This window comes from Balaenoptera musculus, chromosome X (genome assembly GCF_009873245.2).
Source record: "Balaenoptera musculus isolate JJ_BM4_2016_0621 chromosome X, mBalMus1.pri.v3, whole genome shotgun sequence".
NCBI lineage: Eukaryota > Metazoa > Chordata > Mammalia > Artiodactyla > Balaenopteridae > Balaenoptera > Balaenoptera musculus.
Genome location: NC_045806.1, coordinates 13,676,951 through 13,692,609, shown reverse-complemented (window position 1 = coordinate 13,692,609; position 15,659 = coordinate 13,676,951). Strand labels below are relative to the sequence as shown.

Sequence of the window (15,659 nt, the reverse complement as noted above, 5' to 3'; positions counted from 1 at the left end):
AATTAGGGCAAAGCGGGGTAGTAACGAAACAGAAAATAAAAAAGGAAGGGACAGCAGAGATTGCTAAAGAGGAATCACCAGTGAAGTAGAAGGACAACAAGGAAAGTATGATATCCCAAAAACCAGTTAGAAAAGACATTTCAGAAGAAGGAATGGTCAACGGTCAATGGCATAGATTTTTCTGAAAATCCAAATAATGTTAAAACAGGCCCACTGAATTTGGCTGTAAGAGGGGTGTAAGTGGAGGAGAATGAAAGCCACAACGAAGTGGAGGGAGAGAAAACTGCTGGTGAGGAATGAGAGACAGTAAATGAAAACAACTCTTAAGAAACCTGGCTGTGAAAAGGAAACCAGAGAGACGGGGCGGCAGCAGCAGGAGGATGTGGCGTCAGTACACTGGACAACAGCAGAGAATCAGGGGCTGTCGTGGGTGCCCCGAAAATATATGTTTAACTCCCAACCCCCCGTACCTGTAAATGTGACCTTCTATGGAAACAGGGTCTTTGTGGATATAATCTAGTTAAGAAATGAGACTGTGCTAGATTGGGGTGAGCCTTAACCCAATGACTGGTATCCTTATAAAAAGAGGGCATGATAAAAAGAGGAATTTGGACACAGACACAGAGAGACACAGACAAAACACCATGTGACAGCAGAGGCAGAAACTGGAGTGATGCATCTACCAGCCAAGGACTGCCAGCCACCACCAGAAACCGGAAGAAGAAAGGAAGAATTCCCCCCTAGAGCCTTCAGAGATAGCATAGCTCTGCTGACACCGTGATTCAGACTTCTAGCCTCCAGAGCTGGGAGAGAATAAGTTGCTACTATTTTAAGCCACCAAGTTTGTAGCACTTTGTTAGGACAGCCCTGGGAAACTAATACAGGGGAGATTAATGGTGAAGAGAAACAGGCGATGAGGAGGGGGTGATGTCCTTGAGAAGCTGATATGGAACCATTTCCAAGATCCCAGGGCAGGAGTTAGCCTTCAAGAGGATCAGGGCTACCCTCTTCCATTGAAATAAGTATAGCATCATTCATGGAGGATCTAAACAAATGAAGGGTTTACCCAGAAGGCTTCGACAATAAAGAATGCTTCAAAGAGCCTTTGTAATAGCTTCTCTGTCTTTTTAACTAGCACACAATATGCAGCCTGCATATTAAAGCTACGAGTCTTCCTCTAAGCATACAAGAACCAACCCACGAAACTTAAATACAGCAACTCTGCCTTCCAAAAGGAGTTTGAGAACAAAGATCAAGTCCTACCAACAGGAATGGAACCAGATGCTCAGCCAATGTTTGTCAAAACAAAACACGACAGACACAAAGCCTGGTAATCCAAATTCAGGAAGCTGCTTACCTTGAGCTGCTGCTGGAGTTCACTGTTCAGCCGGGCCAGCACTGCATTGGCCTCTTTATTTTTGCGGATAGCAGTTTGAATAGCCTTCTTCTGTTTGGAAGACTGTCTACAAAAAAGTACAAACAGTTCACTGAAATAGAACTTAGAGGTCTGGATCATTGTGGGTCAGAACTCTCCGATTCACGGTAAGTGCTAAACTAACAAGGGGCTAATGTCACAGGGCTCCAAAAATAAAATCAGATATTCACACAGGCAGGCAGGCAGGCACACACCAAAGGAAACAAATTTGTTGGGATGAATTATTTACACCTGAAGTAATTTCCATTTTATAACTTGAAGAAAAGCTGTGAATTGGGCCTTTTCAAACACTCTTCGTTCCATTTATCCAAAGACATTTTAATAACTATTTCTTCCTGACAAACGACATTAACTGGAATGCCCTTTTTGTGCAATCATTAATGGCGTTTAAAAGAACTGCAAGTGGCCCCGTGGACAAGTGTGAAGAAAAAGAATAGAATAATATTCCCTTTAGCAAAAAATCCTACATTAACTTAGCCAGCCTACATACCTCTCTTTTATTTATTATTTTTGGCATGAATGCCTGAGTGTGTATGTGTGTGAGTGCGTGTGTGCATGTGCATACACCAACATACATTCTGTGGCACTTGAGAAAAACACAAAAATGTTTTAATACCAGTCTTCCCAAATTAAGTCAAGAGTAAATTCACAGAACAGGTATAACTAAAGGGACCACACATCCCACCCCAGCCCATTACTGTCTCTGCTTACGCTGCCTGTCTGGCCCTAATTTTTCCTAGCACCCTCTTTCCCCCTCAAAATTGTCAATGTGGTTGTAGAATCTACATTCTTATATCCCACAGCAAGAAATACTGAATTCTCAGAGCAAAAGGGCAATCTAAGTTCCCCTAGAAAAACAAACATATTTGTAATCACTGGGAGAAGGGTTCTAGGCCAGAGCGACTGAACTAGAATGCATTGTGACCACTAGAGAGATCTGGTGACTGATCACTACGAATATACACTATGTTAGCCACTCTGCTCACCTGTAGAAGGCATGTCCCCTCCCCAACAAGTTGAAAGATTAATTTTTTTTTTTACCCATAAATAGGAAGGGAAGAAGCTTCAAAATCTATTCTTTACAAGATACAGATTGGATTTCTGGTTTCAGGATGAGACAGAGTAGGCACACTTCTCTCTATTCCTTCCACTAAATACAGTTAAAACCCTGGACATAATATATAGAATAATATAAGATGACTCTGCAAAGTGGAGTGAAGAAGGCAAACCAGCTAGGGAACTCAATATCCAGGGAAAGAATAGCCATGAATTCCCTAGGTTTTCTTTTTCATTTCATGTATCCCATAAATGCCAATGAGAGCAGACAATATAAAGCCTCCCCATAATTCTGCTCTCTCTAGCCAAAGGACTTGGAAAGGGGCAGCCTAACAAGACAGAAAATTAGACACAATATCCCTCCTGAATATAGATGTAAAATCTTTAATAAAATATTAGCAAATAGAATTCAGCAATATAAAAAAGAATTATATATCATGACCAAGAGGAGTTTACTCCAGGGATACAAGACTGATTCAATATTCAAAAAACAATCAATATAATTCACCATCTTAACAGGTGAAAGAAAAAATCACATGATCATATCAACTAATGTAGAAAAAGCACCTGATAAAATGCAACACCAATTTATAATAAAAACTCTCAGAAAGCTATTAATAGAGGTGAACTTCCTCAACTTGATAAAGAACCTCTACCAAAAAAACTATAGCTAACATCATACTTAATGAAAAACTGAATGGTTCCCCCTAAGCTTAGGAACAAGGCAAAAATTTCTACTCTCATCACTATTTTCAACATAGTGCTGGAAGTCCTAGCCAGCCCAATTATACAAGAAAAGGAAACAAAAGGTACACATATTGAAAAGAAAGAAACGAAACTGTCCCTATTTGTAGATGACACGACGGTCCATGAAGAAAATTCCAAGGAATCTATAAAAGACTCCTAGAACTAACAAGTGATTTCAGTAAGGACAGAAGTGAATTTGCAAGATAGATTAATCTACAAAAATCAATAGTATTTTGATATACTTACAATGAACACCTGAAAATCAAAATCAAAACTACAACTTCATTTATAAAGACTCAAGCTGAAATTCTTAGATATATCACAACATATACGTAATTTACATGCTCAGAACTATACAACACTGATGAAAAAAATAAAATAGGATCTAAATAAATAGAGAAATAAATGTTCATGGATTGGAAAACTCAACATAGTAAAAGATGTCAGCTCTCCCCAGATTGACATAAAGGTTTAACATAATTCCTATAGAAATCCCAGTAGGATTTTTGTAGCTCAAGACAAAATTATTCTAAAATCAAATGGAAAGTCAAAGGAGTCAGAATAGCTAAACAATTTTGAAAAATAATTATAAGTGGGAAAAACAGAAGACTTATATAGCTATAGTATCAAGTGGTGAAGTAATGAAGATACTAATCTTCGTTACTATCTTGTGTGGTATTGGCAGAGGGAAAGACACATAGATCAATGGAACAGAATAAAGAACCCAGAAATAGACTCACACTAGTACAACCAACTTATTTTTGACAGACGTGCAAAAGCAAGTCAATGGAGAAAGAACAGCCTTATCAACAAAAGTGCTGAAGCAATTCAATATCCATAGGCCAAAAAATGAACCTTGACCCAAATCTCACACCTTATATAAAAATTAACACAAAATGGATCACCAACTTAAATGTAAAGTGTAAAATTATAAAACTTTTAGAAGAAAACGTAAGAGAAAAAATCTTCAGGACCTAGAGCTTAGTGAAGAGATTTTAGAGGTGACAAGAAAAGCACAATCCATAAAAGGAAAAGAAATAAGTAAGTTGAACTTCCTTAAAATTTTTAAACTTTTGCTCTGCAAAAGACTCTTTTAAGAGGATGAAAAAACAAGCCACAGATTGAGAGAAAACATTGCAAACCACATTGATTTGTATTTAGAATATATAAAGAACTCTCAAAACTCAACATTAAAAAACAACTCAATTAGAAAATGGGCAAAGGAGATGAAGAGACATGTCACCAAAGAGGACACATGATGGCAAATACACACATGAAAAGATGTTCTAGCCATTAGGGAAATGCAAATTAATACCACAGTGGGATACCACTACGCACGTATTAGAACAGCTAAATTTAAAAAACAGTCACAATACCAAATGCTGGTGAGGATGTGGAGACACTGAACCTCATACAGTGCTGGTGGGAAGATAAAATGGTACAGCCATTTTGGAAAACAACTTGGCAGTTTCTTTAAAAACTAAATATACGCTTAGCACACAACCCAACAATCACACTCTTGGACATTTAGCCCAGAGAAATGAAAACTTAGGTATACACAAGAACCCGTACACAGATGCTCACAGCAGCTTTATCTGTAATACTCGACAACTAGACACAAACAAAACATCTCTCAATAGGTGAATGGCTAAACAAACTGCGGTACACCCATAGCATAGAATACTGCTTAGTAGTACTGATTTATACAACAACTTGGACAGATGTCAAGGGCATTATGCCGAGTGAAAACAAGCCAAACTCGGGTCACATGCTGTGTGATTCTATGAATATAACATTCAGAAAATGACGAAGTTATAGAGATGGGAAACTGGTCAATGGTTACCACGGGTCAGGAGTAAAGAAGAAGACGGGGTAAGGGTGACTCCTGTACCTTGATTACAGTGGTGGTTACAAGACACACACATGTGATAAAATGGCAAAGAACTATACATATACACTGTCCCAACGTCAATTTCCTGGTTTTGATATTATACTACAGTTAGGTAAAATGTAATCATTGAGAGAAACTAGGTGAAAGATACACAGGACTTCTTTGTACTAGTTTTGAATTTCCTATGAATCTATAATTATTACAAAACAAAAAGGTTTTTTTTAATAAATTTATTTATTTATATTTTATTTTTGGCTGTGTTGGGTCTTCATTGCTGCACGCAGGCCTTCTCTAGTTGTGGCGAGAGGGGGCTACTCTTCGTTGTGGCGTGCGGGCTTCTCATTGCGGTGGCTTCTCTTGTTGTGGAGCACGGGCTCTAGGAGCCCGGGCTTCAGTAGTTGTGGCATGTGGGCTCAGTAGTTGTGGCTCGCGGGCTCTAGAGTGCAGGCTCAGTAGTTGTGGCACACGGGCTTAGCTGCTCCGAGGCACGTAGGATCTTCCCAGACCAGGTCTCGAACCTGTATCCCCTGCAGTGGCAGGCGGATTCTTAACCACTGCACCACCAGGGAAGTCCAAAAGTTTTATGAAAATACATGTTGATCAGAACTGGATGCCCCTACTTAAACGAGTACCACGCTAAGTGTGTCAGCTTATAACAGTTTCCCCTTCTCTGGGAACTGTCTCCATCCCCTTCCCCCTCCCTCCACAGGGATGGGCCCCAGGCAGACAGTCCTATTTGTCTTAAGAAAGGCTCAGCTCTGTTTTCACACTTGAACGGATGCTGGCCTGTGCTAAGCTGACCAGATTCTCTCTCCCAGGGATGTATGGGTCCTGGTTAAGAGTTTGGTTTAGCCTGGGCCCTGCACAGTGAGAATGTAACATCTGGAGCTGAAGGTGGTTGAGAAGTCTTCACAGATAAAAATGACAGAAAATAGAGAAGAATCAGGAGGAGAGCCAACAGGTATACAGTCCTCTCTCCCAATCCATCCCTGCCCCTGGTTTCCATGAGTCACCCCTGTATTCTTATAATAATGAACAGGGTTTTGCTAGCTCAAGTTGCTCTTTTATGTTTTACAACCAAATGAGCCCTAAGTAACACAAAGACAGGATCCGGCCCCAAAAACCTCTCAAGGGTTCAGTAAAGGTGTCTAACTTGCCTCACCTCTTAAGACTTGCTTCTAGAGTTTGTCTCTCCAGGTTCTCCTAACTTTGTTACTCACTGTTCCAAGGCGGGCTCTAAGTGGCCTGGTTTCCAAGGAGGAAGATAAGGGAGTAACAGCAAGGTGTTTATTTCGCCTGCTGCTGTTGTACATCAGGCGATCTCTCAGTTTAGAACTGCGTACTGTGAGGCTCATCCACTGAAAGTTCTGTGGCAGACTGTCCTCCAATCCTATTCTCATGCCTTCCTGTTTTCAGTAGCATCTCCTCAGGTTGAGCTAGGCACATGGCCATGCAACTAGAAACTAGCTGCATTCCCATGTCTCCCTTGCAAGTAGATGAGGCCACGTGACTAAGTCTGGGTGAAAGGGATCCGAGAGAAGTGATGTATGCCACTTCTGAGTCATGTCCTTAAAAGTAATCTGTTTTCTCTCCATTTGTTCCTTCCCCCTTCCTGGGACCTGGAACACGAACATGTTAGAGGTGAGCCACCTCCGACCCTATGGATAAAGGCAACCCTCACAGGGATCTAAAACAAGACGACAGAAGGTACCTGGGTTCTGGGCAGGTACTCTTCTGGACCACTCACCAACTCAGACTTTTACATAAGAAATTAGTTAATTTCTATGTTACGTGAGTGACTGTTACCTGGTTTATGTTCAAGCAGCTGAACCAATGTTTGAAGGAATATAAACTGGGGTCTCTAGATGAGAAAAATCTTCTTAGCCTTCACCCTGGGCCCTGATTTCTCCCACGGAATTCTGAGTACAGCTTTTAAGAAGTGAGTTTATACTGCCTTTTCTCTTCTTGGAAATGGTAGGTTTTCATTAGAGATGCCAATCATCAACCCCACAGATATTCCAGTGTTGCCAAACATGAGGAGGGAAGGGAAATAGAATCCCAACCACACTGAGAACGTCATACAGACAAGCAGACACTGCCACGCAAGCTCCTTGGAATGCCCTGGGGCGGCCCAGGACAATTCCTGGGGTTCCAGAGAAGAGCAAAGGCCACAGAGGCTGGCACAGGTTCAGTCACAGTACTGCCACACAATATCTCTAGTTCTAAACTGTTCAAACAATTCTCTTTTCCCAAAATCCATCCTTAGCAGATACATTAGATATGGGGAAAAAAAATCAAGCTAAATTATTTCTAAGAAAAACCCACTTCTGTCCTTACGGGTAGCTCATTAATGATGACACAATTGGAGAGCTGTTTATTACTTATAACCTGGACTCAGCAGCTCATTTGGAGAGAATATTTTATTAGTTCCTCTCCCCTAAATGGAGCAGATTTGTTATTTTTAAACTACCAATAGGACATATCATGTTAGTTTAAGGTCTGCAAATGAAAGATTGCAATATCTTGATAATATTTGTGTGTATAGTACTTTTTTTTCTCTGAAGTGTGCACTCAAGATGTAATTTTAATGCTTAGGAAATCATTTTGCTTGAGAACTTTAAAAATAATGAACTCAGATTTCCCTGGTGGCGCAGTGGTTAAGAATCCGCCTGCCAATGCAGGGGACATGGGCTCGAGCCCTGGTCGGGGAAGATCCCACATGCCGCGGAGCAACTAAGCCCATGCGCCACAACTACTAAGCCCGCGTGCCGCAACTACTGAAGCCCACACGCCTAGAGCCCGTGCTCCGCAACAAGAGAAGCCACTGCAATGAGAAGCCCGCGCACCGCAACGAAGAGTAGCCCCCGCTCGCCACAACTAGAGAAAGCCCGCGTGCAGCAACGAAGATCCAACGCAGCCAAAACTGAATAGATAAATTTATATATTTAAAAATAAAAGATGAAAAAAAAAGATCTCTGCATGAACTCCACCAGCAGCCCTGCCATCCACTTTGGAGGATGTCGTAGCCACCACTGAGTGACTAGCATTGATGTGAAGTGCAGATTACAGTGGAAAGCTGGGGAGAACATGGAAGCAAGTTTAGCTGTCTGTGTCCCTGATAGAGATCCATCCTCTAGGCTGGAAGATGGCCAAAGCTCTCAGTGACTATTAAGGACAAAATATACTTCCTTTATGCACTAATACTACCAGGGAACTGTCTATTTGGAAAAAACAAAAGCCATTACCTGAAGAAGAGTGCTGCACAGATTCAGAATGGGGATTGGCTTCAAAGGCAAGCTGCACCCACAGAACCTGTTGCTTTTCTTCCCATAACAGTGTAAGCAGGAGTAACTCCGAAGCAGCCCCTGAGACCCACAAGGCCCCTGGAGTGGTGCCATGACATATCCCAAGCATTTGTGTTAGTGACTAGTCAGGCTCACTTGAAGTAACACGCAGCAGCAGTTTTCTGCCCTGGACACCTGGCTCAATTTCACTGAGGCAAGGGATGGCTCTTCTTAAAGCCAAAGCCTGGAGAAGGGTGGTCTTCTCGGTCCCGGGCCATGTCCACAGGTGTCTCCACCCTCCATCCAGCTGATCATACAGACAGATATCTTAGCAGCTCTGCATGTGACCGTTCTGTGCTGAGATGCTCAACAACAGAACCTCTTCATGGGGATGAAAAGGAATCACACACCACATCTACTCAAAGTCGGGTCTGAGAGTCTTGAAGCTGGCCACGTGCACCGGGGAACATGAGATAAGACAGGCAAAGAGGGAAACTGCCATTTATATTACTGTCTTCTTCCCAGGAAAACACAGGCCAGAACAAAGAAGAGGGGTAGGAAGGAAAGGCAGAGGAGGGGAGGAGGGGAAGGAAATCAAACCAACCGAAAGCACATCCCAGCCTGGGACTTGCTCGTCCCTGGGGTCAAGTTAAGCCCTATCACTTAGAAAGCCTCTTTCTATGTGACTGGGAGACTGTAATTCCATCATAGAAATGAGTAAGGTAAGACTATAACCATTAAAATCACACCTGTCCACGGGGATGAGTGTAAATGTAAGTTTACATTTACACATGTATATGCAGATTTAAAATGAAGTTTCCGACCTTTCGCTCATTTATCTGTTCTACTTACTTTTGGACTGTTGGATGGGGTTTCACGGTTGCTACAGAAGCTGGCCCGCCTACAGCAGTAGTAGGCTCTTGATTTTCTGTAGCTTGATTTTCAGGTCGGAATTTTCTACGGATGGGCTTTGATGGGGGCTGAGAATACAGTATGTCCTGTGGATTTAAAAAAAAAAAAACCAAAAGTTAAACAATTAAATGCCACCCATCATGTCAATGCCCCATGTTCCTCTCGGCCTATCCCCAAGGTCAGTCGTGTGCTCTATTCAAACTCCACACCTCAGGACAAGTGGCTGATTCGTGGCTTGGCAGGACCTGGAGAGACCTGGGCATCAGATTCCAGGGGCCTTTCCTTCTTTCTTTTTCTTGTTTTTTTCATGCTTGCAGCCTATTACCTCTTTTGTCACCTGGAAGGACACAGGACTCAGATGCCCTCTCTCCCTCCCCTTCTTTCTTGTTTAAATGCTGTGTGCATCTCACACCACGGGGCCTTTCCTTACTGAAGACAAAATTCACTCTTGCCTCACTTTGGGGCTTTTGGGAATATGTTCTGAATCTGTTCTAAGTTTTAAAGTTTGTAGAGGTCTTCGTCATATGCTCATCATTCTCCTACCCCCAGCTCCTACATCAAGCCAAGCTGACGAGCCACTGTGTCTTCTGGAAGGAGACAGTTGGCCTGCTTCCTTGGAGGCCCTGCCTCACCTGTGCTCCCGAGCCCAGGCCCCCGTGCTCTGTGATGGGAGGAGGGCCTGAGAAAATGGGGAAGGAGAAAGGAGGGGGAGAAGACGAATGGGAGAGCACGGTGAGTGAGCGAGCAAATGGCCCAGGACTTGGTGACATGGGTGGGCAAGGGGAGACCGTGGCAAAAAGACTAGGAAGGGGAGACCACCCCAGCCCCCAGGGTGCTCCTCAAGGCTTAGCAGGGTGCAGGGCTCCCCACTGCACCTCTTGGTCTTGCTAAAAGCAAGGCCACCATATTTAGCTGGGAGGTTGAAGAGGGAAGTACAAACTGTCAGAAGCATCAAGGTGGAGCCCAGGAATCATCAGGACCCTAATCTTCACAAAGAACCCAGATTCTAGGAAATATGGATCGTAAACATTCATGTCAGGGCATGAAAACTTTAAAACGGTATGTCTGCTAACAGAGGCAAGCAGCCCAGGGGAGGAAGGGGTCACAAGGCCATCACAGTAACACCCTCACGCTGGCCTTACCTTCTTTGTTGGACTACTTTCCGCAGCTTGGGAGGGGGCTCTGTTCAGCTGAGGGTGTAACTCGGCCTCAGATCCTTGTTCAGACTGTAGCAAAAGATCACAGAAAGGAAAAAAATGCAAAAACATAACCACCTAAATATGTAATGAAGAGAGCTTAGGAAAAGAGTTACTAAGGAGAAAGAGCCAAGGCTGGTCGGGTCTGCCGATCCTTGAGAAAAGCTTCTGTAGACCCTGCTGTTCCCTCCCATCCCTCCTCCCAGCATTGTTCAATCTTAGGAAAAGAAGTCACAGGAATGTCTTCTATAATTGGATGTATATATTGCTAAAAACTAATGCTTCGAAAGCACAAACTAAGAATAACAAAGTTTATCAGAAAAATAGGGTGGGGAAAGAAGTTAAAATTTCAACCCGAGCACTAACAAAAACAATAATTATAACAAAATGCACTGAAAGTTTTTTAAATATTAAATTTCTGATAAACACTGTAGTAGATATGACTCTTTACCTTAAAAAAAGGTGAGGGGTAAGCATGATGGAAGGGGTAAACAGAGGGATTCTGGCTGCCGAGTGGTATGGAGTCCGTGAATAAAAGCACAAAGACGGGGGAGGAATGGCCCCAAAGGCCTGCAAGACAGCGGGGCCACACAGCCCGGCGCAGAGCCCAGGGAGCGCGGGTGTCCTGCTCAGCTCCCTAACTCCCGGGCTTGCTACATTCAGCGCTGCTAGAGTCCTTGGCTTTCAGCCACTATTAGCCAGTGATGCAAAATGTTAACATGTGAACCAACAGTGACCTCCACATTATCAGTCCTCTATTGACCCACAAACTAATCTGCATCACAGAAACACACACTGCAGCGTACAACCTACGGGCCTGAGGGCACCTACTTCGTTGCTAGCTAAGCAGCCCTCTGCAAACACTTGCGGGGCCTGGCTTCTTCCTTACTCGGACCCTACTCCTCCCCGCCCACCGCCCCACCCATCACGTTCCAGCTGCCTCTGGTCTTCAGAGACCAGCAGCCCAGCTCGGCACCCTCGGCTATGTTTGTAAAGCTCCTGTCCCTGGCATCTGATGAGTCGCAGCCTCCTACTTGGAATCATTCTCTCTTCCTGTTCTGGCTCCTCTTAGCCCTCACGTGCGGGGTTTTTCAAGGTTCTCTTCTGGGTTCTCCTGCTCCACGTTCCCCTCCCTGCCCACTCTTTCCCACAGGAAGCCCGTGTGCTCCTACACTTCCACTGCCCGCGCTGGAGTCCTTGGTGCCCAACCAACTCCCCGCCTCTTTGAAACCCACGCTGCAGGCACTCAACACGCGTGATTCCTAGTTCCAAGTTTTTCTTATAGCCTTCCCCTTTCCATTAAGGGCAACTGTATTATTATTGTTGTTGTTGTTAGTGTTATTAAGAGATGTGTACTATGAACCACCGAACACTTGCTATGTGTCACATGTTGCTCTAGGTGTTTTGCATGGATTATTGCATTTCATCATCACAGTCCTAGGAAGTAGGGAAGAAACTAAGGACCCAGAAGGTAAGGGACTCACCCAAGATCACACAAATAGCAGAGTCCAAACCCAGGCCTCAGGTTCCAAAGCTGGGCTGTGACCACTATGCTATACAGCCTCCAGCACTCTTGGGCCTGAGTGTTATTCACTCAAGAAATATCTATCCAACAGCCACGACAGGCAGCCCCTGTACCAGCACCAGTGTTCAAGGATGAACAAGCCCTGGACCTTGCAGTCTAGCGGGAAAGGCAGAGAATGAGCAGGCAAACAGGCTTCAGGGGAATAAGGACTACGGCGAGGGTGTGCGGGGGCTACAACAGCAGCCGGCCTTGTGGGTCGCCAAGACTCAGGCAAAGGTGACATCCCGGCTGCGAGCTGGGTGCACAGGGGCCCTGCACAGGGGTGGCGAGAAAGGAGGATCGAGGGGCCTCCCAGGCTCTGACACCCGGGAGGGCATGCTGGGGTACCACGAGAGCACGGAGGCCAATCCCCGCAACAGGAACCGAGGGAGAAGCAGGTGGGAAGGGGAGCCCGCTCTGGGATACACTGAGTTTGAAGTACCCGGAAGCATCCAAATGAAGTCGGTCAAGAGCCATTCATGGTCAGGCTCCCCCACCTTCTCGGGGGTTCAGACAGATGGCATCACACTCCAAGATGCATGAGTCCAATGTCAGCTTTCTGCATGGCTGAGCAAGGACCTGACAAGCACCTAGTGCAGGGTTGCCCGTGACCTGTGCTGATGAACAGGACCTGGACCTGAGGCCCGCACTCGCCTTCCACTGCCAATCCACTGCCTGCCCTGCTACGGCCCACCCGGTCTCCACAGGGACCACAAGGTGTGCGCCCACATGGCCCAGCGGCCAGGCAGAGAAGAAAGAAGTGATGGACCAGTCACCCCACCTTTCAGTTGGTCAGTTCCCCTCCATATCATCAGGCAGGTGGAGAGAGGTGTCCATCCTAACGCTCCCTTTCCTGGGGAGATGAGTGAAGTCTCCTTCTTGTGGAAATATTGAGGGAAATGATAAATTTCATCCTCTTTTCAACAAAAATGAGGATTCTGAGCACAGCAAAAGCAGTAGAGTGTCTTTATCACTGACTTCCTTTTCTTGTAAACATCTCTAAATCACCAACAACAATGGGGTGGGGCTTGGGAAGGATGAGGAGCAGTTGTGAAGCCTGAAAACTGTTTTCCATTTTAAAATTTACCTTCCTGAAATTGTATTCAAGGGCCTGGGTTTTCTAGCTCTATGACTAATAACAAACAACTCCACAGTGTTAAGTCAGGCTGATCTAACCATCAGTCTCCTTAAGAGGAAACTCAAGACCTCCCCACCACTTTCTACTGCTCCAGGATCCATTCTAAATGGGTCCACCTATTAACATTCAAAAGAGCAAATCTCAGGAGGGGCCTAGAACACAAGAATTAGGAAGGACCTGGAAAGGCAGAGCCTCACCCCAGCCAGAACTTATCCCAGGAAAAGAGATGGAAAAAGAAAACTAGCTTTGTGTTTAAAAAAAAAGAAATTTAAAAAACCTAAAGATGAGACATAGACATGCAAAAGCCCCTCTTCCCAATAAACTATTTCACTTCCCTTCATGAAAATAGTATGAAGCTTACATAAGACTTAGCAGCTGGCAAGCAGAACAAACTGGGAGATTTTGTTGCTATTTCTTCAGACTTTTCTAAGTTAACAACTCTGGGAGAATGAAAACCCATGAAAACAGGGGGACCTCAGTGGCTCCCTTTCTTCACTGTGTATTAGAGAAATGGGGGAACAACTCTGCTATCAATATGGACAATACGTCCTTGTCCAAAAGTTCTGGTTGTCTGAAGCGAAATCCAATGCCTGAACTTTATGAAAGAAATAAATATGTGGATTACAATTAATATTGGAATATCAGTCCTACCCTCATGGCTCCATGTGTAACAACACATACCTAGCCGGGATGTGACAAGCCAGGAAAAAGCACTTTTAGCCAAGAGCTCATTGAAACTTGAGCTAAGGTCCCTTTTGAAAATATAACTGTCATTTTAATATTAATACTCTCCTATCCAGAAATGAGAAACATATTTTCATTCTAATTTTGCAACGAAAAACCTGGACAGGTCACATGGACTTGGAAGGTGCTGCCACTCAGGATGCTGAGAACTGCTGTGGGGTTTTGATGGGACAACATGGGCTCTGCTCAGTTGGCTCCCCAGAAAGGGACATAGGCCCAGGGAGGCTAAGCATCTGGATTCTCCACCAGAAGAAGGGATCATTCAGTTATTCAATTATACAGATAATTATATTATACATCTGATGTGTCACTTTCCAAGAATCCTCAGCTCAGGTTCTGCTTCTAGGCAACCGGACCCGAGACACCAGATAATGTGCTCCCAGAAGAGGGGAGTTAAAGCACTCTAGTATGTTTCTCCTTGGGCTGTCTCTTGAATCACTTGTTCTGGGGGAAGCCAGCTGCCATGTCCTGAAGCCACTCAGACAGCCTTGTGGAGAGGCCTACATAAGAAGGAACTGAGGCCTCCTGCCAACAGCCATGTGAACGCACCATCTTAGAAGTGGATCCTTCAGCCCCCGTCCAGCCTTCAGATGACACGGGTCCCAGCTGATGTCTTGACTGTGGCCTAATGAGAGACCCTGAGCCAGAACCACCCAGATTAGTTGCTCCTGAATCTGTAACTCACAGAAATTATGAGATAATAAATGTTTGTTGTTTCAGGCCTCTTAAAAAATACACTCTAGTAAGTCTGGAACTTGGGGTCTAGTAGGGTGGAATAAGTGTGAACAGTGGAGAACAATGGGAGAGCTGAAGTTGGAGAAGGGCAGTGGATTGGACCACACATGGTCTTACAGATGGTCGTCCTGGACTATTTATCAGCCACTCAGTACCATTCCCCAAGTCTATGCTCTTCCCTACACTGCAGTGGGTCAGAATCTGGGAACTACATTTATAGAATCTCCTTTCAACACAGTTCCTTACTGCCACTGAGAGTCACTCACATGAAACCAAGGAGGTGAGAGAAAACAAGCTATATTACTGCTCCTCTGGCAGCGGTGGGCAGAAAAGCATGGGCTTCAGCAGTCAGAAGATCTTGCTGTGGCCTTGGACATTTCCCTGCAAATCATGACTTCCATGCTGCAGGCAGCCTGAGCATCTCCAGCTGTTTCCTTTAGTTCTTGGAATATCTGCACTTCCAGTAAGTTGTGGTAAACCTGCTAGCGGTGGCCTTCACTCACCTCTGCTCCTCTAGCACATCTAACTCTTTCTGTAAGCACCTAATTCCACGAATGAAATCTCTTCTAGTGTGAAACACCTAGAGCAGTTTCTGTTTTCCTGACTACAGTTTGGTTGGTACATCCATACTGCGGATTTGGAGCTTATCCCGAGGGCCACAGGGGCCAATGAAGGATTTCAGGTAGGGAAGTGAGCTGACTAGATTTGTGTTTTAGAAGGATCATTCTGGATCCAATGAGTAAAACAAATTGGAAGCAACCCATACTGGAGGAAGGGAACTCAATTAGAAGGCTAAAGAAGTAAACAAGACAAGAGACGATGGTCATTCAAACCAGTCTGGTGAGAGTGAGGTTAGGCAGATTTGAGAGCTATTTAGACTGGAAACTGGATACCTCCTTGGAGACTGGTGGAGTGTGGGAAGTGAAAGAACAGTGATACACGGAGTCCTGGCTTCCA

General features: G+C 44.5%; 1 protein-coding gene across 3 annotated transcripts in view; it reads right to left on the bottom strand.

Moving 5' to 3' along the window:
* Window positions 1-15,659, bottom strand: part of REPS2 (RALBP1 associated Eps domain containing 2) — a 228,487-nt gene that overhangs the window by 22,205 nt on the left and 190,623 nt on the right. For all 3 annotated transcript variants that reach the window (XM_036840950.1, XM_036840952.1, XM_036840951.1), the window contains exons 15-17: window positions 10,468-10,551; window positions 9,266-9,411; window positions 1,358-1,463 (exon numbers count right to left, since the gene is read on the bottom strand). In XM_036840950.1, the coding sequence (XP_036696845.1) occupies window positions 1,358-1,463; window positions 9,266-9,411; window positions 10,468-10,551 (336 nt within the window). The remainder of the gene's footprint in view (window positions 1-1,357; window positions 1,464-9,265; window positions 9,412-10,467; window positions 10,552-15,659) is intronic.